The following is a 27187-nucleotide window of genomic DNA, read 5'->3' as shown; positions in this document are numbered from 1 at the left end:
TCTGGAGGGTTATGGACTAGGTGCAGGTCAATGGGACTAGTGGAATAATATTTCGGCACAGACTAGAAGGGCTGAATGGCCTGTTTTCTGTGCTGTAGTGTTCTATGGTTCTAAAACCTATTATTACATTTCTAACTTTTCTTAGTTTGGATGCATGGTCACAGAATTGAAATGTTAACTCATTTCTCTCTCCACAGATGTTGCTTGCTTAGTATTTCCAGCATTTTCTGTTGCTGTTTCGATTTAAGATTGACAATGCTGGCTGTCTTTTGCTTTTGTTTTCTTAGATCGTTTAGCTGGTAAGCATTCAATGGCGAGCTTCCTAGACTGAGTCTCAGCCACTGTCCTGGGAATTAATAACTCCTCCCAAGGACAAATCTGCATAGGTAATAATTCACCCGTCAGGCAGTCCTGAGCCTTGTGACTGTCTCTAGTCGAATGATCTGACTGGCAACTCAGTCAACATAATGCCTTGAGAAGGCGTATGAGAGGCTTTATAAATTTATATGAATTTATTCAATTTGTGGGAGGTGGTGGCGTAGTGGTATTGTCACTGGACTGGTAATCCAGAGACCCAGGGTTATGCTCCGGGGACCCGGATTTGAATCCCAGCTTTGAACCCCACCAGAGCAGATGGTGGAATTTGGATTCAATAAAAAATAAATCTGGGATTAAAAGTCTGATGATGACCATGAAACCATTGCCAATTGTTGTAAAAACTCATCTGGCTCACTAATGTCCGAAATCTGTCATCCTTACCTGGTCTGGCCTACATGTGACTCCAGACCCACAGCAATGTGGTTGACTCTTAAGTGCTCCTGAACAGGGCAATTATGAATGGGCGATAAATGCTGGCCTAGTCAGTGACGCCCACTTCCCATGAATGAATTTTTTAAAAAAAAAATCACAGGATATGGGCTGCTCCTAAGTGCCTGAAGACTAATAACCACTGGGAATTTCCTTAGGGTTCCTCCTGTTACAACTCCGTATGTAAGTGGAGTGGCTGGGGGAGGAAAATCAGAGCAGAGAATGCCCCTGAGGAAATTCCATCAAAGGGAGAGTAAACCCGAGGAGAAGCAAGTTAAATCTGAAGGAAATGACAGAACATGTACACTACAATCCCAGTACTGATGGATTCAGATTAATATTTTAATTGCTAACAAAAAATTACTAATTGAGAAATATTTTCCAAACAGTTACTGATCCTGAGAGAGCTCTTCAAATGAAAACATCCAACTTCCCAAATGCATCGGGCTGAATTTTATTAGTGTCACTGAAATGTATTAGGTTAGTACAACACATTGCTCAGCAATTAACTAGCAGACTGATGCCAATCCCCTACATGGTGAACGTCACCCTTAAGCCTTTTAAAATGTGTATTGTGTGTGATGTACAACTCAAACTGTCAGCTTTCACTGTCTAGACTCACACATGAAGAGTGGCTGCTTTTGTGTGGGGCACTGCAGGACAGCCAGTGTCCACAGAATCTGTACTCCAGCTTGAATTAACTCCCACGACCACTGTTTTCCCCTAGTGTTACACAACTCAAAGGCAGTCATTAACATTTGGGTGTAAAAACTGGAGATCTCAAAATTGGAAAATTGAATGGGGTGGGGGGGGGGTGCATAAAAGGTCCCATATCATCCCTTTTTACACCATCACCCACATTAAAATGACCTCCAAAGTGCTGAGGGAGAGAGAAGGGAAAAATATATGAACCAAACACTGGCTTCAGAGCAGTGTTGGCAGAGCCTTTTGGCAGGGCTGTCAGCTCTCCGCAGACCTGGAAATAAAACTCAAATCCAAAGAAAGAGACTGAACTTGAGCAGGGAAAAGTGTTCTGGTATCGATTATGCAGACCAGTTGGGGTCACAAGAGGGATGACCACTTGGACCAGGTGACCAGCACCCATGATCCTGTACCCAGTGAGATTCATCACCCTCAGGAGAGGTGGTGAGAGAATGGGAGAAGCCTGAAGCCCAAGTAGTCATTCACGGTTAAGACACAAGTTATACCATGCTTTTGCTTTAGTCCCAGTCCTCCTCCTGCCCATTTGCTCTTTCCCTTGTGCACAGAGTGGAAATGATGCCTTCAGCCTTTCTGTGATAGGTTCTGGATGGTGCAGTGGGGTCAACATTGGTCCTTGACCTTTGGATTCAAGGGTACCTCTGCCAGATGGAATGCCTTCTCTTTCGGTACTGTAGGGCTCTCAAGGCAAATTCATTTGTGCAGTCTCAAGGACAAATCTAGCATATTATTTGGGAGAGTTGCTGTGATAAAGTACGCACTGAGTGTGTAGGGAACACTCCTTTGGAGCTGGTACTGAAGCACATTGTTATGGAGCACATTAAAGGAAGCTTTCCACTGTGTAGAATCTTCTCTGCCTGTGAATGCCCAGTGCTGGCACTGGGGGCTTTCAAAATGCAAAGTGCTTCATTCCCCTAGCGCCAACATTCCTGAACTGGACGGGTGCAGAAGTTCCTGACTCCAAAAAGTTTCTAAAATTTGCTGGGCACCACCCATTTTCTGAATCATAATTCCAGTTGCGCTAATGTACAATGGCTGGGAGTATCAATCCCCATCAATATTCACCCAACAATGTGCTTCGGTCCAGTGAATAGACAGGTAACAAAAAGAGGTGCAAATAAAATTTAGCCCAGTTCTAGCACCACCACCCCCACTCCAAATCCCATTCACATGGAGAAAGCTCAGAGATACAGCAAATGAGGAAACTCAACTTCTGTCCGAAAGTTGTATCAGTCCGTGGTTTTTCTAAGTGGAGCAGAATTTTAGGGCCGGAGTTTCAGCCAAGAGCCCAAAGTGCAATTAATTGGCAGGACTGTGCAAAGGAGAAGCAAGCTGGTCTGTCGACAGCAATGAGGCACGTTTCCTTAGAACACAGGACAACATCAAAAAAAAAGGGACAAGAGCGGAAAACCTTGCCGGAAAAACCCTCAACAGAACAAACCTTCAAATGGTAATTTTGTACATTCGAGGTGTGCAGTGTAAGAATTCCATTCAAGATTAAGAGAAAGGTACCAGAAACTTCAGGGGAGTAAAAAAGCAGAAGTTAAAACTCACAATGCTTTTATTCATTCTAAAGTGCTTCCCCAAATCATAAGTTGAAAAGGAAAACAATCAGCCTTCAATTTCCTTTTCATTCATGGGGCGATAGGCCGTATTTACAAGTACAATATTGACAAAGGTCTGGGAGCAGGTTAGCCCGCCTGCTCTCTCAGGCCTGCCCTTGCCCAATCTCCCCCCTCCCTCCAACCCCCACCCTCTAACCAAAATAAGAAGGAAAGGAGAATACAATTAATTAGGGAAAAGTCTAAAATACAAATACTTCGGTGTGGAAATGAATTGGACCCCCTAACCTCCTTAGGATAAATCTGTAAGCAATGGTTTCATTAAAACTGTTTCACTATCGTTGAGTAAGGTTGGCCTCTAACTGTGCAGGTGGACGTGGACATTGACGCAATCTGGGAATTAGAGGGGTTTGAGTCAAGGATAGATGTCCAGTGGCCTCGGGTTTGACTCCCGGACCTTGCTGAGTTGGCTGATCTCGAGTCGAGGTCACTACAATTGGTCTCAGGCTCTTTGGCGGGACAGATGAGGAATAACTCACCAACTAGTGTTGGAAAGTGTGTGTATTGGACAAGAACGCGATTCGAGCTTGAGCACTGATTCCCTTGAAGGATGGAGGAACACTGTTAGGGATCATCACATGTTAGGGTCACTTGGGAGGAATACCAGAAGGTGCCTAGAGCCCCCAATCCCTCCAATCTCCACTGCCAGAACCAAACCTCACTGCCTTCAAGAGGAGAGAAATTAGAAGGAGTACAGGGACAAGAGAAGGCCATTCAGTTCCTGATCTCTATCTGAACTCCTTTTAAATGAGTTAACACATCCAGAGGAGTGGAACCCCAGGCAATGTACAAGGAACAAATTAAGGGAGGCATTTAATATGTTCTCCTGCTGTGCAAAAATTGAGGGGGGAAATCAATGACTTAAACAAGACAGCAGTGAAAATGTTGACAATGGTCATTTGTGTGAAAAAATACGTTCTTTTTAAACCACATTGTTTGCAAAATGTTTTGAGTGCAGATACAGGGCAGTGGAGTGACACCCAATATTGCCCAGTGACTATGATGAAGCAACATGCTACCTGTCTCCTTGCTCCACAAAGCGAGATACAGAGGGAGGACAGCTTTCATATGCTTCACAGCAAGAATACATATCTGCAACTGTTCCATGCGGACCACCCGTAATCAGATGTCTAAATCAGATTCATTTTGGCTTAGGCATTTATACGTTCATCTTTGCATATATTTCCACTTACCTCAATTTTCCCTTTTTTAATATATAAAAAAAATTCTCTTTGTTCATCTTTCTCTTCCTGGCTGCATTTTTGCTCTCTTACCCACACCTGTGTGAACATCCAAAAGTTGGATGTCAAAATCAGATGGGTACTGAGGAAAATATTCAATGTTCGCAATTAAGGGATGAAATCAGAGAGAGTACACACACACACACACACACACACACACACACACACACACACACACACACACACACACACACACACACACACACACACACACACACACACACACACACACACACACACACACACACACACACACACACACACACACACACAAAGGAAGTGAGAAATGGACAGACAGACATACACAGAATAAAACATATACATACCAGAGTCAGTCAGAGATAAATTCCAGAGGGAGGCACAGAAAGGATAAGACATACTTACGGGTAGAGAGAGAGATACAGGGCAGATATAGGCAGAACACAAAGACTAGTGCATTAATTACAGGAAGGAAAAAAACCAAGGCTTTAACCTAGGCTGATGGCGATGCTCAAAGATAATCTTCTCCTCTCCCCAAGATTGGTTGGCAGAATTCAACCAGTTTCCCAACTCATGCAATCAATAACTGGTTCACTAACGCCCTTTAGGGATGGAAACCTGTCCTGCTTAGGCAGTCTGGCCCACGTGAGATGCCAAACCCAAAGAGTAAGATGGCTGACTCTCAACTCTGAAAGCCACTCAGTTGTAGTGAAGAAGGGTTCTCACCATCACCTTCCCAAGGGCATTTAAGGATGGGCAACAAACGCCGGCCGTGCCAGCAACAGCCACATCCTACGAATGAATAAGGTCCAAGGTAGCGTGGGCATCTGAACATAACAAATAAGGGGAACTTTGTGCAATTTGCATCAACAGGATCCCTGATTAAGATAATCCCTCAGGAGAAAACAACATCGATGCCCCAGTGACACAACCGACAGTGAATTACAAGGTAATTATGAGAAACCTCACTAAGTCACATTAATGACCAACAATTCATTACTTCAGAGATCAGGATAATTAGCAATGGGATGTAGTGCTTATGTTTTGTTATAAAATTAAACAGGTTTCTTCTCTGCATAATGTTGCCCATTCATTCAGCAGCAAGATCCAACTCACTTCATGTGAAACGTGACTAAAACTCTCAGCTGAATGCACAGACACACATCTACAGTCTTTGCAAGAACCACTTTCCAATACCAGATTGAATTTGATTTCTTTTTGAAAGTTGCTTATTGGGAGAAAAAAAAAATCATTGAACTTCATATATTAGTGGGCAAAAAAAAACCCTGCAGAAAAAAAAAAATCATTGTTAAAATCTTTTTTTTTGGGAGGGGTCGGTAAACAATGCATGTTAAACAATAAACGAGGATGAGCTGTGGTAACAAAACCACCGCCTCAGGAACAAGTGGAGACTTAAGTCTCTCATTGGAGCTCAGTTCACTAAGTGCAGCAACGGATGTCTCCTCAATGTCCAGACATCCAAGTCCCATACCCATGTAAGGTTCGACATCCGTCTCTTTTGTTTAAAATCCTCCCTCTCTCACACGTTGGTCAGGCCCGCTTCGACCTTTTTCCTCCTTTGAGTTTTAGTTTTTAAAAAAAAAAGCAGGCGGATTTTTTCCCCCTCATCCTCTTTTCAGTTTTTTTTTAATAAAAGAAAAAAAAAGTCTACTCCGCCCCGCTCCTCTCCTGCTTACGGCCTTTCCCTCGTTCACTCGTGAACGTCCCATATTTCAGACAGCAAGGGCGGCAGCTTCTTGTCCTGAAGCCTGAGGGCAAAGACCTGCTCCGAGTGGACACTGCTCAGGGTTCGAAGACTGACCAGCTTCATCAACATGCGAGGGAACATCAGGTGATCCTGTAAAACAGAAAGAAGTATCACTTACTGAATTATCCAACATAGAAGGAGGCCATTCGGCCCGTTTCATCTGTGCTAGCTCTTTGAAATCCAATTAGTTCCATTCTCTTGCTCGTTCCCTGTAGCCCTGTCAATTTTTCCTTTTCCATATTATATCCAATTCCCTTTTGAATGTTACTATTGAATCTGCTCTTTCAGGCATTGCACTCAAGATCATTACAACTCACTGTGCAGGAAAATTTTTCATCTCCGCTGTTTCTTCCCATCAATTAACATAAATCTATGACCTCTGGTTACCAACCTGCCAGTGGTAAATATTTCTCCTACTCGACTCTATTACGTGGGCATTTGACAACTTTTAGAATCTTACAGTGCAGAAGGAGGCCATTTGGCCCATTATGTCTATGCTGGCTCTCTGAAAGAGCAATCCAATTGGTCTCACTCCCCTGCACTCTCCCCGTAGCCCTGCAATTTTTTACTTCTAAATTATGTACCCAGTTCCCTTTTTAAAGTTACTATTGAATCTTCTTCCACCACTTTTTCAAGCAACACTTTCCAGACCACCACAACTAACTGAACAAATACGTTCCTCGTCATATCCCCTGAGGTTTTTGCCAATTATCCTAAATCTGTGACCTCTGGTTACTGACCTTTCTGCTAGTGGAAACAGCTCCTCTCTGTCTAGACAAACAAAACCCCGCATAATTTTAAATACATCTACTATATACTAGTTTAAAATTGAAACTTATCAGCAAAAGTTTCACATTTTCTTCTATAATTCCCCCTCTCCAATTTTGTGTTGAGAACATCGTGTGAATCAAGTTGAGGGATTTTTCTGTTGGAAATGGGGCACTTTCTTACTCCCAGCACCGAGTGTCAGCATCAAGCACTCTCTCAGGATCAGTACAAGTATAATATCAACCCTGACTCAGTACTCCTGCCACTGAGTCAGAATGTCATGGGTTCAAGTTCAACTCCAGATTCTTGAGAACAAAGATCCGGGCTGCCACGTTGAGGCAGTAATGGGGGAAGAGGGTTGCACTGTCGGAGATCCCATCTTTCGGATGAAACTTTAAAGCTGAGGCTCCGCAAGCGATCACATGGCGCTTTTTCGAAGAAGGGCAAGGGAGTTCTCCCTGGTGTCCTGGCCAATATTTATCCCTAACCCGACACCAAAAACCGATTACCTGTTCATTATCACACTGCTGCTTGCTGTGCACAATTTGGCTGCCATGTCTCGTAGAAAATTTAGCATAGGAGGAGGCCATTTGGCCCACTGAATCTGTGCTAACCAAAAATGAGTTATCCAGCCTAATCCCACTTTCTCTTGGGGCATTGCCCTGTAAAATACTGTACTGCAGTTGCATATCCATTTTTAAAAAAAAAAAATACAATGAGGTTTATGATTCTTCCTTTGCCTCAGGTTACATCCCTTTCATTACAAACTGTGACGACGCTTCGAAATTCCTTCTCAGGCTGTAAAGCGTTTTGGGATGCCCTGAGGCTGCGAAAGGCGTTATACACAAGTGCAAGTCCTTCCGCTTTCTGTATTGTTGAACTTACCTTTGGTCTCTTGATGCGCAAATACGAGTGAAGTGCCTCAACATACGGCTGCTGGAGCCTCTCAACTAATTCATGGTCTTGAACATTAGGGCGGTCTGCAAAGACAAAAATTCCAAAGTCAACTGAATGAAAATAAAAGGGCTCTGCACTGTTTTTATAGAAAGCAACAGGATCAACTCGATAACAAAAATTCGAGGTTTCCCCTCCCTTAGGTGTGGGATGCTGGAATTATACCACAAAGTGGAGCACGCTTTAGTTTGCAATTGACTACCAACTGCTACCAACTGGGGAAAGATTAGGGAGTTATCCCAAATGTCTAAAAACCAGTTTACACCGGGTGTAGGGGAGGAACAAGGGAGTCTCCTCCGTCTGTACTCCGTGGCCTTGTGAATAAACCGGGATTAAGGAAGAGACTGGCTCCAGGTTCATCCTTTCCTCAATGTATGAACCGTGACTTCAGCACCAAGGTCTGGGTCTTACGAGCAGGTAATTTGCTTCTTACGGCATACGAACATAAAGACATACGAAACAGGAGCGGGAGCCGTAGGCTGGCAGAGTATGCCCCTTGAATCTGCTTCACCATTCAATATGATCATGGCTGATCTTCAGCTTCGAATCCACTTTCCTGCCCCCTCCCCATATGCCTTGATTCTCTGAGACACTAAGAATCTGTTTATCCCCACCTTAATAATATTCAATGATGGAGCATCCACCACCTCCCCCCACCGAAATAGAGAAATCCAAAGACAAAAACAACTCTCTGAAGTGAAGAAATTTCTCCTCACCTCAGTTCAAAATGATTGGCCCTTTATCCTTAGACTGTGCCCCCCGCACCCTCCGCTAACCAACCCCCCTCACCCACCCACCCAGTGTTCTAATTCCCCAGCCCAGGGAAACAACCTCTCAGTGCTTATCCTGTCAAGCCCCTTCAGAATCTTTCATGTTTCAATCAGATCATCTCTCATTCTTCTCAACTCCAAAGAATATAGACCCAGTTTACACAGCCTCTCATCCCAGGGACCAATTTAGTGAACCGTCGCTGTGCCTCCAATACTAGTATATCCTTCCTTAAATCGGGAGATCAAAACTGCACAAAATATTCCAGATGTGGTCTCACCAAAGCTCTGTACAATTTTGGCAAGACTTCTTTATTCTTGTACTCCAATCCCTGTGCAGTAAAGACCAACATGCCATTTGCCTTCTGAATTGCAAAGAACTGACTATAGTTATGCAGTCATACTGAAAATTAGCCAGTATGGGAAGTCGAAAATTGGTGCGGTAAGGAATTCGCAACTTAGGCTGGGGCTGAGGGACAATTCGGAGCAGATCACAGCAAGTTTTAATTGGAATATAAGAAATAGGAGCAGGAGTAGACCTTTCGGCCCCTCGAGTCTGCTCTGCTATTCATTAAGATCATAACTAATCTGTTACTTCAGCACCACCAACTACAAGTTCCCCTCCAAGCCCACCCACCATCCTGACTTGGAAATATATCGCCATTCTTTCACTGTCATTGGGTCAAAATCCTGGAAACCCCTTTCTAACAGCACTGTGAGCGTACCTACACCACATGGACTGCAGCGGTTCAAGAAGACAGTTCACCACCACCCTCTCAAGGGCAATTAGGGATGGGCAATAAATGCTGGCCGAGCCAGTGACACCCACATCCCGTGAACAGATAAATTTGAAAAATCTCCACTTTCCCACCCTATCCCCATATTTTTTGATTCCCTTTATGTCCAAAAATCTTTCAATCTCTGTCTCCAATAAACTCAACGACTATACATCCACAGGCCTGTGTGTTGAGAATTCCAAAGGTTCACAACCCTTGGAGTGAATAAACTTGTCCTCAGTGGATGACCTCTTATCCTGAGACTATGACCCCCCCTAAAGTCTAAAGTCTCCAGTCAGGGGAAAACATCCTTTCAACATCTGGTTGCAGAGTAGATGATATGAGGTGTTTGATGCTGGCGCCGGTATGCCTTAAACGGGAAGACATCTCATTCCTCGCATCCACGGTGAACGCAGAATAATTTCATTCATAAAAAGCTTAAACAAAAAAAAATGAAGAGAAACCTGCTGAGAAGATATTGATGGCTATGAGCAGGGCATACTCAGCATCATCCAACTGCAGCTTCCTCATGCCCTTCGAAAACTCGAAGATCGGGTTAATGAATTCAAACTGCAGCCCTGAGTGAGAGAGACAGCAACACGTTATGCCAAGGTAGCATGAGAACGTTCACGTGCCAGAGCTCTGCCAGTTCTGAACCTCGTGGCATTAATACCCCGCCGAGCTGGCAACAGCTCAAGAGTTAAATACAGGGGTGGGGGGGGTGACTTTGGGTGCAATTGGCATTCTGGGCACAAACTGCACCCAAAATTGTGCTCGTTTTAAGAAGTGTTTTTTTTTTTTGCCTTATATTTCCACTCAAACTTACTTACAAAACAGCCACAACTGGAGTATTGTGTCCAATTCTGGGCACCACACTTTAGTAAGAGTGCGGAGGCTTTAGAGAGGATGCAGAAAGGTTTCACAAGAACAATTCCAGGGATAAGGGACTTCATTTGTGTGGATAGATTGGAGAAGCTGGGGTTGTTCTCCTTAAGAGAAGAGGAGAATTGGCAGAGAAGTTCAAAATCATAAGAGTGCAGATCAGAGAGAGAGAGAGATAAAAAACTGCTCCCGTTAGCAAAAGGATTGAGATTTAAGTGGAATGGCAAAAGAACCAATGGGGAAAGTGTTTTTGAAGCAGGGAATGGTTAGGATCCCAACTGCACTGCCTGAGAGTGTGGTGCAGGTAGATTTAAATTGTGGCCTTTAAAGGGAATTGGCTAAGCACTTGAAGGGAAAATATTGACAGGGTGATTGAGTGGGATTAGCTGAGTTGCTCTTGCAGAAGAGACAGCAAGGACATGACGGGCCAAAGGGCCTCTTATGATTCTACATCACTGAGAATTCAATCTGCCACATGAACCAAAGCAATCTTTTAACCAAAGTTTTAAAATGCAATTCTCTTTCAAAAGTAATTTTGATATGTTTGGGAACCTTGTGCAATTTCAATTAATACACAAGAAAACAGGTTTAAGACAAAAATTGAAACATTTTTAATCACAACGTCAATCCACCACCTGTGAATAACTCTATTTTAAATGACTGAAAAAGACTTTTAAAAGATGTACTGTACATTTGCTAGTTACACTGGAATACTAACAGGGAACTTATTTGTAAATTAAAAAATTACATTCAAACATTTTTAAAACATGCTAGCACACTTGTGTCCCAAAGATCCAAATTTATGTTTAGAGCCTTCACAAAAGAGCACAATTTTTATTTATTCATTTTTGGTTTGTGAGCAAAGACCAGCATTTATTGCCCATCCCTAACTGCCCTTCAGAAGATGGTGGTGAAATGTCTTCTTGACCCGCTGCTGTCCATGTGCTGTAGGTACACCCACAGTGCTCTTTTCTGCAGAAATTTGATACAACTGAGTGGTTTGCTAGGCCATTTCAGAGAGCAGTTAAGCATCAACCACATTGCTGTGGGTCTGGAGTCACATGCAGGCCAGACTGGGTAAGGACAGTAGATTTCCTGCCCTAAAGCACATTACTGAACCAGACGGGTTTTTAAGACAATAGTTTTATGGTCACCGTAACTGAGACTAGCTTTTTACTCCAGCTGTACTAACTACATTTAAATTCCCCCAGCCGCTGTGAACCATTAGCGTGGGCTTCTGGGTTATTAGTCCAGTGATATTAGCACTATGCTACCGTCTGTCTAGTGGAATTAGTGGTGAAATTAAAACTATACAGTGACATTAGCACTATGCTACCGTCCGTCTAGTGGAATTAGTGGAAACTAATAATTTTGATCAACTCACTGCGGGGACATTGCCAGTTCTGTGGAAGGGGCTGGCTGTTAGCACAATGTTTTTTAAACTAACGCAAGTTATTGTGGAAATCTCCATTTGCTCTCAATCACAGAATTGTTACAGTGCAGAATGAGGCCATTCGGCCCATCATATCTGCACCTGAACATAATTTGCATTCAAAACCCCGCCACCTTTTGCACCTGTTGTGCCCATTTTGGGTGGAATCAAGAACTGCGATCCACAAGAGTAAACAAACAATAGTAGTGAAAAGTGGTTAGTAGTGGCGTAGTGTGTGGTAGAAAAAGAGCCACAACCCTCAAACCAGATAACCCCAAAAACCAGGATGAAAAAGATATTTTGCTCAGCTCCTCTAATGGTTCTCCAATTCTAGAAAGGGGATCAGGCATGAATTAATACATAGAATATAGAAATCTCTACTGGCAGGAAGTCCCCCATCCCTGTTCATAATTTCTTTTCAGACTGTGATGCATCTGCCTCTTTTATTCAATTTTAAACAACTGGCTCCCTCTACTGGTAAGAAAATCAAGTGGTGGCGTAATGGCACTGTCACTGGACTGGTAATCCAGAGAGTCAGTGAGGTTCGAATCACACCCACGGCAGATGGTGGAATTTGAATTCAATAAAAATCTGGAATTAAAAGTCTAACGATGACCATGAAACCATTGCCGATTGTTGTAAAAACCCATTTGGTTCACTAATGTCCTTTAGGGATGGGTAATAAATGCCAGCCTGGCTAGCGACACCCACATCCCATGAACGAATAAAAAAAACATTCAGATCGGAAAGCTTCTGATGCAATTCCTGATCTATGCCAAGCACGCTAGTCTCAGCCTGCAATAGCAAATGGTGGGGGGAGGGGGGGGTATAAGTCAAGCAGTCGGGGGGTGGGGGCAGGGCAGGGCAGCCTACAATTCAGCATGTGGAGGTTGGAATGGGTACAGTACATGATGGCTTCTGTGGTCAAATAAGCTCATACATATTGAAGAATGGCACTTTGTTGAGGCACTGGAGGGATTTGCTGGTCCAGCAAGCTGTGATTTAGATCCTTCAAGGGAGGAGGGAAGATAAATTGGCACTGATAAAAAAACAACTGGAAAGAAAATAAGATAACGGCAAGAACCGGGAAAGGTAACAGAAACCAGGCCTCACTCACCGGCCCGTGCAAAATCATCTTTGCTGTATGTGAAATCCTTGAGGAAGGTGATGCATTCGGTCTCGTGGTTGTACCGCCGAGCTGTCTCCAGCAACATTATCTGGGAAGGAACACATTCGTGAAAGAACAAGCGCCAGTTAGATCTTTGCTCTAGAGTCTCACAGCTTGAGGTTGGCTTGAGGTTGACTTCTGCACGTATGACTGATGACACCTAACCCCCTTCGCCTCACTTTAACTTACTCCATGCAGCACTGGCAACACAATGGATCAAAATCCATTTGTTTCGCAGGATTCACACTAAAACCTGACTGCAGCCCCTAATCTATACTCCTGGCGCAGTGCTGAGGGAGTGCAGCACTGTTGGAGGTGTTAACTTTTGGGTTTGACGTTAAAGTGCCATAAAAAGATCCCGCAGCCATAATTTCTAAGATGGGCAGGGGAGCTCTCCCTGGTGTCCTGGCCAATATTTACCCCTAGACCACCATGCAGGACAGCTCCCCTGGTGTCCTGGCCAATATTTAACCCTCGACCACCATGCAGGACAGCTCCCCTGGTGTCCTGGCCAATATTTACCCCTCGACCACCATGCAGGACAACAGATTACCTAGTCACTGCTGTTGTGAATTGGCTGCCTTGTTTCATACACTGTGTTTGTGATTTTTGGAATATATTGTACGTGTGTTTGTGTGTGTGTGTGTGTGTGTGTGTGTGTGTGTGTGTGTGTGTGTGTGTGTGTGTGTGTGTGTGTGTGTCTTAATTGGATTAAAGGCAGCTGTTCTGAAGGCTTTGATGTAAACACCTCAAATGTTCTTCTTTGACTATCAGGGGTTTTGAGGCCTCCTGAGATTGTGAAATGCACAACAGAAATGCAAACCTTTCTGTGTTATAATCATCCTCAAGCACAAGATGTTATGGCACAACTGACAGTAAATCTGAGTTGTTCAAATCCCAGAGGGAAACTTGAAACAACTTGTTTTGCGATTTGTATAAATTTTGAGATGCGTGCCTTGAATTCAGTCTTACAGGTTTTTACAAATCTAGATTAAACATTTATTAACAAGAAAAATGATTTTTAAACACATGCATGTATCTACAAATTACCACTATAATAACTTCTAAATCTCCTAATTAATCTAACTCCCAGTTATACTTTTGTTAAGGCAGCAGTAAGACACACAGATTTTAAAAGACCCAGGCAAAGAAACACGATACCCTGAGCCAATCGAATTCGAGTGGGTTTTCTTAACTTCAGCTTGAGGCAGAGGTGCTGAAGGCTTTTCACACTTGTTAGTTCTTAAAATACCTACCCTTACACGCATTCCTTCACTCCTTTATACATGTTTTCCCCTTTGAATGCAAATGCCTATTGTTTCACTACATCTTTGGGCTTTACCTTCCAGGTCATAAAAATTTAGCATAGTACCCATCTTTAGGAAAAATAAACACACTATTCCTGAACTTCACCTGGCCAGGTGATACATTTCACCCCTCCTTTGAAAACAAGCTAGTCTGGTTTATTTAAAAATGCAAATGTTCTTTTACACCTTACATTCTAAACTTCACCCATGTTTACAAGAAAGCTTTCAGATCAGCTGCCTTTAATCCAATTAAGTCACACACACACAGATACACACACACACCACTATTTTACAATAAATTCCAATAACATTATTAGAATTATTGTATCTTCCTGACAAAGGGGCATAGTCTCAGGGCCACTACCAATCACTGAGTGGCTTGCTAGGGCCATTTCAGAGGGCAGTAAAGAGTCAACCACATTGCTGTGGGTCTGGAGTCACATGTAAGCCAGTCCAGATAAGACTGGCCAATTTCCTTCCTTGAAGGGGATTAATGAACCAGTTGGGTTTTTATAACAATCGATGGTAGTTGTCATGGTCACCATTACTGACGTCAGCTTTATATTCAAGATTTATTAATTGAATTCAAATTGCACCAGCTGGATTACTAAAACAAAAACAGAATTACCTGGAAAAACTCAGCAGGTCTGGCAACATCGGCGGAGAAGAAAAGAGTTGACGTTTTGAGTCCTCATGACCCTTCGACCGAACTGTATGGATTACTAGTCCAATGGCATAGTGGTAATGCCACTATCCCCCCTTTGACATTCAATATGTGGATTTGGGATCTTTGTAAAAAGTCGCTCCACTTCCTCGCTAACTGGGAGGTGTTATGGGTCAAGATAAGTTCTTTAAGAGGGACAGTATCTATTTAAAGTATTTCAAGTAGGTGGGGGATGGCAAGCTAGCTTTTAGGGAGTAAATCAGCTTGGGGATTTGATATAGAAGTTCAAAATCAAGACAGCGCAGTCAGAATAATACTTTTCCCTTTGACGAAAGGGTCAAGATTTAATGGAAGAACCCCCAATGGTAACATGGGGGGAAAAGAGATTTTTAAGCAGCAAATGGTTAGGAACTGGACTGTGGGAAAATATTGGCAGGGTGATTGAGTGAGACTAGCTGAGTTGCCCTTGCAGCCAGCCAGCAAGGACATGACAGGCCGAATGATTCTATATCACAGTGTAAAATCTGCCACTTGAACCAAAGCAAATGTGCAGACACGTTTAATGTTGAAGGGGTACAGTAACATTGTGGCTATATTTCTGGACAAGCAAGCCATAGAATGCAAGTTCAAATCCCATGGTACATTGAACATTTGAATTCAGTTTAAAAGAATCTGGAAATAAAAGCTGGAGTCAGCAAAAGTGACCACATTGTAAAAAACGGTTCAGTGATGTCCTTCAGTGAAGAAAACTCAGTGTACCTAAGAATCTACAAGATGCACGACAGCACCTTCCAAACCCATGGCCTCTGCCAGACAGAAGAACAAGGACTGCAGACACATGGGAACATCATCACCTGGAAGTTCCTCTCCAAATCACACACCATCCTGACTTGGAAATACTTCGTTGTTTCTTCACTGTTGCTGGGTCAAAACCCTGGAACTCCCTCCCTAACAGCACTGTGGGTGTACCTACACCACATGGACTGCAGCGGTTCAAGAAGGCAGCTCACCCACCACCTTCTCAAGGGCAACTAGGGACGGCCAATAAATGCTGGTCTAGACAGCGATGCCCACATCCCTAGAAATAATTTTAAAAACTCATGGATGGCATCAAAACTGAGAGGACCAGCTATCATGAAAGCATTTGACAAAGATAGAGGTAGAGAAAGTGTTTCCACTTCTGGGGCGGTATCCAAAACTAGAGATTAAAAATACAAGATAATCACTGATAAGCTTCTCCTAAGTTCCCTTTTGAATTTACTGAGAGTTGTAAGAATGTGAACAAAGGAGTGGTTAAGGTGTTGACCTTAGTGTTGATAAATTCAAGTGGAAGCTAGATAAACACATGAGGGAGAAAAGGCTAGAAGGATATGCTGATAGGGTTAGTTGAAGAGGGGTGGGAGGAGACAAGCGTGGAGAATAAATGCCAGCACAAATCAGCTGGGCCGAACGGCCCATTTCTGTGTTGTACACTCAATGTAGATGTGTAGATACTAAAGACGCAGTTAAACTAGGCAGGCTGGCAAAGAATTCTTAAAGTTGATCATGTTAGCTTTTTATTCCAGATAGTATTAACTGTATTTCTGAGTCTCGTGTTACCTGTAAACTCTGTAATTCTGCTTGAAAGAAGATACCCCCCAGCCCCAGCCCCAGCCCCAGCCACTGTGAGGCTGACTGGCCTGTGTTTGCCAGATTTACCCCTCTACCCATTTTTGAACAGGGGCATGACATTTGCAATTTTCCAGTTTATTTTTGGTAGGTTGGAAAATAATTTCATTGGCAACGCCAATTTTTAAAAAAAAAAAATAAAAATTGCGGTGCAACATAATTTGCAAGTAAACACAGAGAATGGATGTATTCCTTAAACAGCAGAGCAAGATTTTAGTGCAGCACTGGAGCAAGGGGACCTTGGCGTGCAGATACAGAGACTGATAAAAGGTGACATTGCATGTAGTTACAGCCACAAAAAGCAAATGGAAGCCTTGAATTTCTTTCTAAAGCACGGAACGCTGAAGCATCTTAAATTCTATGGGGAGTTTGACAGGGTGGATGATGAGAGGGCGTTTCCCCTAGTGGGGGAATCTAGAACCGGGGGCACAGTTTCAAAATAAGGGGTCTCCCATTTAAAATGGGGATGAGGAGGAATTTCTTCTCTCAGAGAGTCATTAACCTTTGGAATTCTCTTCCACAGTGAGCAGAGGAGGCTGGGTCATTGAATAGATTCAAGGCTAAGTTAGACTGATTTTTGATCCTCAAGGGAGTCAATGGTTATGGGGGGGGAAACAGGCAGGAAAGTAGACTTAAAGCCACAATCAGCCATGATCTTAGTAAATGGCAGAGCAGGCTCGAGGGGCCAAATGGCCGACTTCTGCTCCGACTTCTTATTTTCTTAGTTAAAAATCTATAGACGCTGGGGTCAATCGAAATTTTCAATACTGGGATCGATAGCTTTTTTATTGAGTAAGGGTATGAAGGGAAATGGAGAAAATGTGGGTAAATGGGTTCGAGGTTCAGATCAGCCTTGATCTGATTGAATGGTGGAACAGACAAGATGGGCTGAATGGCCTACCCCTGTTTCCACATTCTCTATTTCCTTTTTTTAAAAATTTATACACAGGATGTTGAGGCACCAAAACCCTGCACCTGTGGAATTTAGGTTCGCTGGCTAGGTCAGCATTTATTGCCCATCCCTAGTTGTCCTTGAGAAAGCGGTAGTGAGCTGCCTTCTTGAACTGCTGCAGTCCATGTGGCGGAGGTACACCCACAGTGCTGTTAGGGACGGAGTTCCAGGATTTTGACCTAGCGACAGTGAAGGAACAGAGGGGCAGAGGGATCTGGGTGTACAGGTCCACAAGTCACTGAAAGTGGCAACGCAGGTGGGATAAGGTAGTCAGGAAGGCATATGGCATGCTTGCCTTCATCGGCAGGGGTATTGAGTATATAAACTGGGAAGTCACGCTGTAGCTGTATAGAACCTTGGTTAGGCCACACTTGGAATACTGCGTGCAATTCTGATCACCACATTACCAGAAGGATATGGAGGCACTGGAGAGGGTATAGAGGAGGTTTACCAGGATGCTGCCTGATCTGGAGGTTATTAGCTATGAGGAGAGGTTGGAGAAACTCGGATTGTTCTCACTAGAGCGATGGAGATTGAGGGGCGACTTGATAGAAGTTTACAAAATTATGAGTGGCATGGACAGAGTAGATAGTCAGAAGCTTTTTCCCAGGCTGGAAGAGTCAATTACTAGAGGACGTAGATTTAAAGTGAGTGGAGAAAATTATAGAGGAGATGTGCAGGGCAAGTTTTTTAGGCAGAGGGTAGTGAGTGTCTGGAATTCGCTGCCAGAGGAGGTATTGGAAGCAGGTACGATAGTGGTGTTTAAGAGGCAGCTTGACAAATACATGAATAGGTTGGGAATAGAGGAATATGGACCCCGGAAGTGCAAAATGTTTTAGTTGACGGGCAATATGATCGGCGCAGGCTTGGAGGGCCGAAGGGCCTGTTCCTGTGCTGTACTTTTCTTTGTTCTTTGAACGGCAATATGCTTCCAAGTCAGGATGGTGAGTGACTTGGAGGGGAACTTCTAGGTAGTAGTGTTCCCATGTATCTGCTGCCCTTGTCCCTCTGGAAGGTAGTGGTCGTGGGTTTGGAAGGTGCAGTCGAAGGAGCCTTGGTGAATTCCTGCAATGCATCTTGTAGATGGTACACACTTCTGCTGCTGTGCATCGGTGGCAGAGGATGTGAATGTTTGTAGATGTGGTGCTAATCAAGTAGGGCTGCTTTGTTCTGGACGTTGTCAAGCTTCTTGAGTGTTGTGGGAGCTGCACTCATCCAGGCAAATGGGGAGTATTCCATCACACTCCTGACTTGTGCCTTGTAGATGGTGGACAGGGTTTGGGGAGTCAGGAGGTGAGTTACTCGTTGCAGGATTCCTAGCCTCTGACCTGCTCTTGTAGCCACAGTATTTATATGGCTAGTCCAGTTCAGTTTCTGGTCAATGGTAACCCCCAAGATGTTGGTAGGGGGGGATTCAGTGATGGTAACGCCATTGAACATTAAGGGCCAATGGTTGGATTCTCTCTTGTTGGGGATGGTCATTGCCTGACACTTGTGTGGCGCGAATGTTATTTGCCATTTGTCAGTCCGAGCCTGGATATTGTCCAGGTCTTGCTGCATTTGGTCATGGACTGCTTCAGTATCTGAGGAGTCATGAGTGGTGCTGAACATTGTGCAATCATCAGTGAACATCCCAATTCTGACCTTATGATCGAAGGAAGGTCATTGATGAAGCAGCTGAAGATGGTTGGGCCGAGGGCACTATCCTGGGGAACTCCTGCAGTGATGTCCTGGGACTGAGATGACTGACCTCCAACAATCACAACCATCTTCATTTGTGCTCGGTATGACTCCAAACAGTCAAGAGTTTTCTCCCCGATTCCCATTGACTCCAGTTTTGCTAGGGCTCCTTGATGCCACTCGGTCAAATGCTGCCTTGGTGTCAAGGACAGTCACTCTCACCTCACCTTGGGAGTTCAGCTCATGCCTCATCAATCACTTTTCTTCTCCAAACATGTAGTGGTATACAAGTCAGGTTATTTTGTTTTTAATATCCTTTTCCCCCTCTTCTCCCCTGAAGACACAGACTCTAAGTGATTCAGTTCCACAGGTGCATGTTTTTGGTGCCTCAATATCCACCTAAGCAAGGGACTGGGTCTTTGGCACCTATGGCTTCAAATCTCAGTGCCTTCACTAGAGGAGAGCTGAAAATAATTTAGCTAAAAAAGGAAACTCTGTTCTCAATAAACCAACAGCAACAACCTGCATTTATATAGCAACTTTAATGCAATAAAACATCCCAAGGCACTTATAAAGCTAAAATGTGACAGAGCCACCTGAGGAGGTATTAGGGCAGATGACCAAAAGCTTGGTCAAAGAGGGAGTTTTAAGGAGCTTAAAGGAGGAGGGAAAGACAGAGAGGTTTAGAGAGACAATCCCAGAGCTTAGGACCTTGGCAGCTGATAGCACGGCCACCAACGGAGGAACAATTTAAAATTGGGGATGCGCAAGAGGCCAGATGAAGCAGCACAGAGATCTCAATGGAGGAGACTGAAGAGATAACAAAACTTTCACTGTGACTGACCCACAAGCCAATTATGTCATAACATTAGCAGAGCCATGGGAGATCAGCTAATAGATAGCCTGGGCTCCAGAGCATAGTGATGGCTAAGATGGAACTTTGTTAAAATCTGGCCTGTCCCTTTAAGGCCACTCCGTGGCTACTTTTTAGGAGCAAGTGGTCAAAATAGGCACACCCTGAGGTTTATTAGAAGCCAGGTTTCTGTGGATTGGCAGCTGCTTGTAAATCTCCAAATCCAGCTTGGATAAGGCCAGAATACCCAGCAGAAAGTGACTGAAAAAAGACCTTTGGAACACTTTAGGGGGATATCCCTGTTAACCAGCACGCTCCGGGAATGGGAGGTGCCATTTAATCCAATATGCCAATTAACTGAGATGTAAGATGGCTTCCACATTTTCATCCAATGAGAAAGCTCCAGGATGATCACGCTGGCGTTGAGGTCTCAAAGTGCGGGAGCGTGTGAATCGAATCAACAGCGCCGAGGGAAGATGGTGCTGCAGATGTTGGGACCAGAGCGAGGATGGGCCACCAATAACTATTATCAATGAGTTTGACATCTCCAATCAAAAAAAGAGAAAATTCTGGTTAATATGTGCTGGATAACAGAAATTTTACTGCACTACTTTATCCAGTAGATGGCTGGTTAAAAACTTCTCTGTCTTACCTCGATGGTGGATGCCTTCAAAAGTGCGATCTGGTCTTCCCGCGAGAGATCAAGGAAGCCCGGGATCTGCTTGGCAAAGTCGACGATCTCTTGTACTGAGATGATCGCCAACTCTGTGAAGTGGGCAAAGCGCTGCTGTCGTGTCTCCCGGTTATGGGGGTCATTACTTTGTGGCCAGGGCTGAGAATGAAGAAAATGAAAAACAAAACACGGTTGACGTTCGGGGCTTACTCTCGACACTGACCTTAAACCGGTCATAAACAATCAACTTTCCTAAAATAGCAAGTTAGTGTGGCTAACAACCAATTTAAGATGAACAGTCAAGCTGGTAACGTGGTTCATGTGTACTTGCTAGAAGTGACATACATTCACACACAGGGACCTGTTCTCTGCAAATAAAAAGAGGGATACGTTCAAGCATTGAGCTGTCTTTGAATTACCCGGGAGCCTGGGGTGTTAATAGTTCCCCATTGCTTTCTCATGGCAACCACGGCCAATAAGAGTCGACTTGCCAACCAATCGGCATCCTTTTCTCCAGTAGTATCAGTTGAAATTTGTCATTCACAGAATCACAGTGCAGAAAAGGCCCTTCAGCCCATCGAGTCTGCACCGACACGTGAGAAACACCTGACCTATCTACCTACCTAATCCCATTTACCAGCACTTGGCCCATAGCCTTGAATGTTATGACGTGCCAAGTGCTCATCCAGGTACTTTTTAAAGGACGTGAGGCAACCCGCCTCCACCACCCTCCCAGGCAGCGCATCCCAGACCATCACCACCCTCTGAGTAAAAATGTTTTTCCTCACATCCCCCATAAACCTCCTGCCCCCCACCTTGAACTTATGCCCCCTTGTGGCTGACCCTTCAACTAAGGGGAACAGCTGCTCCCTATCCACCCTGTCCATGGCCCTCATAATCTTGCACACCTCGATCAGGTCGCCCCCTCAGTCTTCTCTGCTCCAACGAAAACAACCCAAGTCTATCATTCTTGCATTTGTTCTGATGAGTGCATGATGAAAAGCTTCAGCTACACGTCTCTCTTTTCAGAAATATTCAATTTCTGTACTACCAAGTGACTGTTTGTGAACAGCTAGTATTCCTTCAAACCCCCAGAAGCAAACTATCCTATACAGCCAGCCATGGCTCAGCTGGTAGCACTTTCGCCTCTTAAGAAGATTGTAGCTCAAATCCCATTGCAGAGATATAACTTAGGCTAACACTGGAGTGCTGTAGTGAGAGACTGCTGCTCTCTTTGATCTGTCTGCCCTCTCAAATGGATGCAAAAGGTCCCATGGTACTATTCCAAAGAAGAGCGGGGAGTTCTGACTGATAATTATCCCTCAATATCATATTTTTAAACAAAATAATTCTGGTCATTATCCCATTACAATTGGTCGGAGCTCAGTGTGCATACACTGGCCTCCACATTTCCTACATTACAACAGTGACTACACTTCAAAAAGTACTTCATCGGCTGTGAAGCACTTTGGGATGACCCAAAGGCACTATAAATACAATTTCTTTCTTCCTGCCTGGTGGATGTCTGGCACCCATGAAGGAGTTGTACCCCAGCAGCAATCGGTACTTGCAGGTCATCTGGGGGCAGGGAGGGGAGTGGGTGGAGTGGGGAGCACAAGGCAGGGAGAAAGCGTCTGTGCTGGACCATGGTTCAGTAAACTCACCGTTACTTTCGGCTGGTCACTGAATGACCGCTTGTTGCACTGCTGCTGTGCGGCCACCAGCTGCTGGATCATCTCTTCCTGCTCTGCTGTAAGCCTGGCTATGTCCACCATCACCGGCGAGTCCTCTGCCGCCATCACCATCGTCTGCGCCATGTCGTCCTCCCGTTTCTTCTGCTTCTTGTTGCGGATCTGCTCTTCCGACAGGACACCTGGAGACAAGCATGTTAATCACTCTGGGGTTGCAGAGCAGTTGCTGATTGTGGTGAGACACAAGTTCTCCATTCAGGTAATTTCCTTCAGCATCTACTCTGTCTGCAACAATGATATGAGTTTTGTTTTAAATAAGGTTTGCACTATAAATAAATAAAAATGGATAAATATTCAGGTTGATTAGAGAAGTTTTCTTACACTCTTCTTCCATTTATTCTTCCCTCTATCCAGTTCTTGACAGCTTGAGCACCTCTCATCAACCCAAAATTTGTACAGATCGTCAACTTCTCCTCTTCCTTAAGAATTGTAACGCAACCACAAGACTTCAAAACTTCTATTATCACCTCCTGATTTAAAAAGAAAATCCCAGCCTCTTCATCTTCTCTATCTCCGACCCTGTCACTCACCTCTGCTTCCTCTGCAAACACATCATCCTGCTTCATTCCCTTCTCTTCAAACCCATTCAGTCTGGTTTCCATCCCACCTTCAGCACTAAGCCTGCCTTGGTCAAAGCCATTAACAATAGCCTGTGTAATTGTATTTGGGCCAGGCTATTCCTTCTCAACTCCCTCAGTTGCTCCAGGCCTTTCAAAGCAGTCAATCCATCCTCCTGTACCATCTCTGACCCATCTCCATGCACTTGTCCAATTATGGCTCCAATCCTACCTATGCCAATGCAGTCAGTACCCCCACCCCCTACCACCTCTAATGGCATCATCTATATGCATGTGTGGCTATCTTCATCATGGCCCAAGGATCCTTAACTCCTTGTTTCTCCTGAACAGCAACATCTGCAGGCATACGGTCCATTTCAGAAAAGCGACCACCTCAATTTTACCACTCTATCATGAGTGGCATGGTGACAGTGAAGTCCAGGCTGTTAAGGGTATATTAATTATATTGTCAAGGTACACAGGTTTAATTAAGTACTTACAGCACTTATAAAGAGAGACTGCTGGGACATTGGGTTAGGTGGTGGGAAGCAGGCATATATAATGCTACATTCTGTAAATAAACTTTATCAAGAAAAGTATGAGTGCCTAGTTTCATACTTTACCAACTGGCTTGGGATCAAATTAACACTGGTCAGCCAGCAATCTCTTCCATTTAACAAAACAGAAACTATCCTATACATCTCTCTCCCAAACTTCGTGGCCTGGTAACCTGTCCCATCTCCTTTCTCAACCACTTGCTCAAGCAGAATTTCAAGATAAGCATGATCAAATTATGAGAGTTTCTCGTGTGAGATTCAAGCTCCACGCCTGACCCGCTGAGAAGATTGCATATGTCCCAAATCCAAAACATCACCTCTGCCCTACGCTCTTATCTCAGCTCTTCAGTGTCCATTCATCCCTTGTACCCTCAAAACTCAATTTCTCCAAATTTCTCTATGACAGACACACAAGCCCCAGCCTGTATAAAACTCCAACTCACCAACAACTCAGTGGCCTGACGCAAGTCTGAGGCTTGCTCCATCTTCGCCCTCACCAGCCTCCACTGGCTCCACAGCTACAGTGCAAGCATTTCCAAATCCTAGATTTGCTTCTCCGAATACCATCACAACCAGTTACAGCACATTGAGTATCAAAGTGTCCTGAGCATTCAGTGTCCTGGACTGGCACACACATTGTTCGATCAGAACAGCCAAAAATAAATTCAGGCATCGGACTGTTAAATATCACCGGCCCACACTATCTACCCTCTCCACCCCACCACCCACCCCTGCCAAATCCCATAATTTCGGAGGGAGGAAAACTGCTTAAAACTCGCTTACAATGTTCTCTCATTCCTGCCTCTCGGCATTTCCGCAGCCGGCACTCCTGACATTTCCTGCGCATGTACATGTCCATCTCGCACTTGCCGCTGTTCTTGCAGGTGTACTGTGCATTCTTGATGACACTACGGCGGAAGAAGCCCTTACAGCCTTCACAGCTTAGCACATTGTAATGGAAACCCGACGCCTTGTCCCCACAGACGCTGCAAACCTCGTTCCCCAGCATTTTTGGGGCCGGGCCCTTCTTGCGCTTTATCATTGGCTCATCCCCTGAAAGGAAGGGCAAGGCAATGAGGCATAACTGCTCAGAATTAAAGGTCTGCTATACAGCTAGATTTTTATAAACAAGGCCAACAAACACTTTAACAACAACAATAAATATTTGTATATCACCTTTAACATAATAAAACATCTCAAGGTGTTTCGCAGGGGCATTATAAACCAAGTGTGATACCAAACCACATATGGAAATATTAGGTCAAACGACCAAAAGCTTGGTCAAAGAACAAGGTTTTAAGCAGCGTCCTAAAGGTGGAAAGTGAGGTAGAGAGGTGGAGAGGTGTATAGAGGGTATTCCAGAGTTTAGGGCCTAGGTAGCTGAAAGTACGGCCACATACTTGGCAAGGCACACAAAGACAGAATTAAGGAAGAGCAATTATCTCACCGGGTTGTAGAGCTGGAGGAGATTACAGAGATAGGGAGAGTCAGGGGCCATGGAGGGTTTTGAAAACAAGCATGAGAATTTTAAAATCAAGACATGAGCAAAGTTTTGGATGACCTCAAGTTTAGGGAGGGTAGAACGTAGGAGACTAGCCAGGAGTGCGTTAGAAGAGTCAAGTCTATAGGTAATGAAGGCATATAAGAGGGTTTCAGCATGGGATGAGCTGGGACAGGGGCAAAATTGAGTGATGTCACAGGGATAGAAATAGGTAGTCTTAGGGATGGCACAAATATGAGGTCAGAGTCTCATCTTGGGACCATATGTGACACTAAGGTTGCAAACAGACTGGCTTAATCTCAGACTGTTGCAGGGAAAGGGATGGAGTCAGCAGTAAGGGAATGAGTTTGGAGCAGCAGCCGAAAACAATGGTTTCAATCCTCCCAATAATTAATTGGAAGAAATATTTGCTCAGCCACTATTGGATGTAAACAAACAAATAAAGCAGACAGGTGATGCTGAACATAGACAAATGATTGGTTCGGCCTGCCTGCTTGTGTTCAGTCCTTGGGCATTTTGCTTTAGAGAACACGTTAAGCCCACAGAGAAGAAAAGAAAGAAGATTTATTCAGACGAGACCAGAAATCATGAGAATTGGTGGTTCTCCCTGATGGAACTGCAAAGATTATGAAGAACTTTACTGTGAGAATGCAGAACACACTACCGCATAGAGGCAATTAGCGTAGACACATTTCAGGGGAAGCTTAATAAGTATCTGAGCGAAAGGAATCGAATATGGACATGCTGATAGGGTTAGATAAAATAAGGTGGGAGGAGGCCTTTTTATGTAGATCTGTTGGTCAAAAGGCCTGTTTCTGTGTTGTAAACTTTGATGTAATTCCATGTAAAATATGAGGGTTATGATGATGAATAGAAAATTGAATTTTGCTGAAAGAGAGATGTTGTCGAAGCTTGGGGTTGGCCCTTTTCTCCTGTAGTATAAATTGTTTTGATCGTTTAAAATTTGGCAATCTTGCATTTGTCCTGATGAGGGCAAGACAAAAAGATTTAGCAACATGTCTCTCTTTTCAGCAATATTCAGATAGAAAATTATTGAAAGCTGAATAACATGTATTTAACCTCTGTGCACAAAACTACTTGTGTGAAAGTTGAGTAAATACACCTGTTCCTAAAGAAACACCTTATATACCAGTTCCTGTGCTCTTCAAGTACTTTCCCATCTCACAGTTCAGTCAAGGTAGAAAATGTGAACTTTTCCAAAGGATCTTTTTGAAGTTTTTGAATTCCTTTTTCTTAAAATGAAACCTTACCACAGATACTTAGGGAGAATTCTGAGTCAGTGGAGAATGAACCATTGTGGAGAGTGGCGACAGAGTCACCACCCTCCTCCACCTCCTCTTCCTTCACATGATGCTGTGCGCTGTCTGCACTATCCTCAGTGACAGGCTCTGTGACACTTCTGTCATCTTCTGAAAATGGAGAGAATGAAAAAAATTCAAAATTAACCAATGTCAATAAAACTTGACAATGATATATTCATATTGTTACAATTTCTATGAAAACAAAACCTTAGGAACAGAAGTGTTACAGAGGGCTGTTCAACCCATCCTGTCTGCACCAGCTCTTTCAATGAGTAATTCACCTAGTGCCATTCCTTCGCCTTCTCCCGAAACCTTTCACATTCTTTCTTTTCAGACAATACTCCAATTCCCTCTTGAACGCCTCGAATGAATCTGCCTCCACCAGACTCTCAGGCAACGCATTCCAGATCCTAACCACTTGTCCCGTAAAAAAGTTTTCCTCATGTCTCCATTGCTTCTTTTGCCAATCACCTTAAATCTGGGCCCTCTTGTTCTCGATCCTTCCACAGTGGGAACAGTTTTTCCAAATTTACCCTGTCTAGACCCCTCATGATTTTGAAAACCTCGATCAAACCTCCTCTCAACACTCTCTCTTCCAAGCAAAACAGTCCCAATTTCTCCAATCTAGCTACATAACTGAAGTTGTCCATCCCTGGAACCATTTTTATGAATCTTTTCTACATTGTCTCTAATTCCTTCTCAGTTTTCCTAAAGATAAACATAAGGAATAGGTGGAAGCCATTCAGGCCCTTGAACACTGTCATTCAAAGTGATTATGGCTGATCTATACCTGAGCTCCATTTATTCGCCTTTGCTCC

General features: G+C 43.9%; 1 protein-coding gene across 2 annotated transcripts in view; it reads right to left on the bottom strand.

The window, feature by feature from the left end:
* Nucleotides 1–1120: 1120 nt before the first annotated feature.
* The window catches only part of LOC121271723 (oxysterols receptor LXR-beta-like), a 40300-nt gene continuing 14233 nt past the window's right edge, over nt 1121–27187 (bottom strand). The window contains exons 4-11 of one of the 2 annotated variants that reach the window (XM_041177909.1): nt 26319–26477; nt 24330–24599; nt 22346–22554; nt 20661–20840; nt 12834–12933; nt 9867–9980; nt 7791–7885; nt 1121–6227 (exon numbers count right to left, since the gene is read on the bottom strand). In XM_041177909.1, the coding sequence (XP_041033843.1) occupies nt 6081–6227; nt 7791–7885; nt 9867–9980; nt 12834–12933; nt 20661–20840; nt 22346–22554; nt 24330–24599; nt 26319–26477 (1274 nt within the window). In that variant the 3' untranslated portion in view covers nt 1121–6080. The remainder of the gene's footprint in view (nt 6228–7790; nt 7886–9866; nt 9981–12833; nt 12934–20660; nt 20841–22345; nt 22555–24329; nt 24600–26318; nt 26478–27187) is intronic. The other variant, XM_041177910.1, reaches the window with a different exon arrangement.

This window comes from Carcharodon carcharias, chromosome 31, assembly GCF_017639515.1.
Source record: "Carcharodon carcharias isolate sCarCar2 chromosome 31, sCarCar2.pri, whole genome shotgun sequence".
Classification (NCBI taxonomy): Eukaryota; Metazoa; Chordata; class Chondrichthyes; order Lamniformes; family Lamnidae; genus Carcharodon; species Carcharodon carcharias.
The sequence above is the reverse complement of the archived record's forward strand: the minus strand, read 5'-3'. Positions and strand labels throughout refer to the sequence as shown.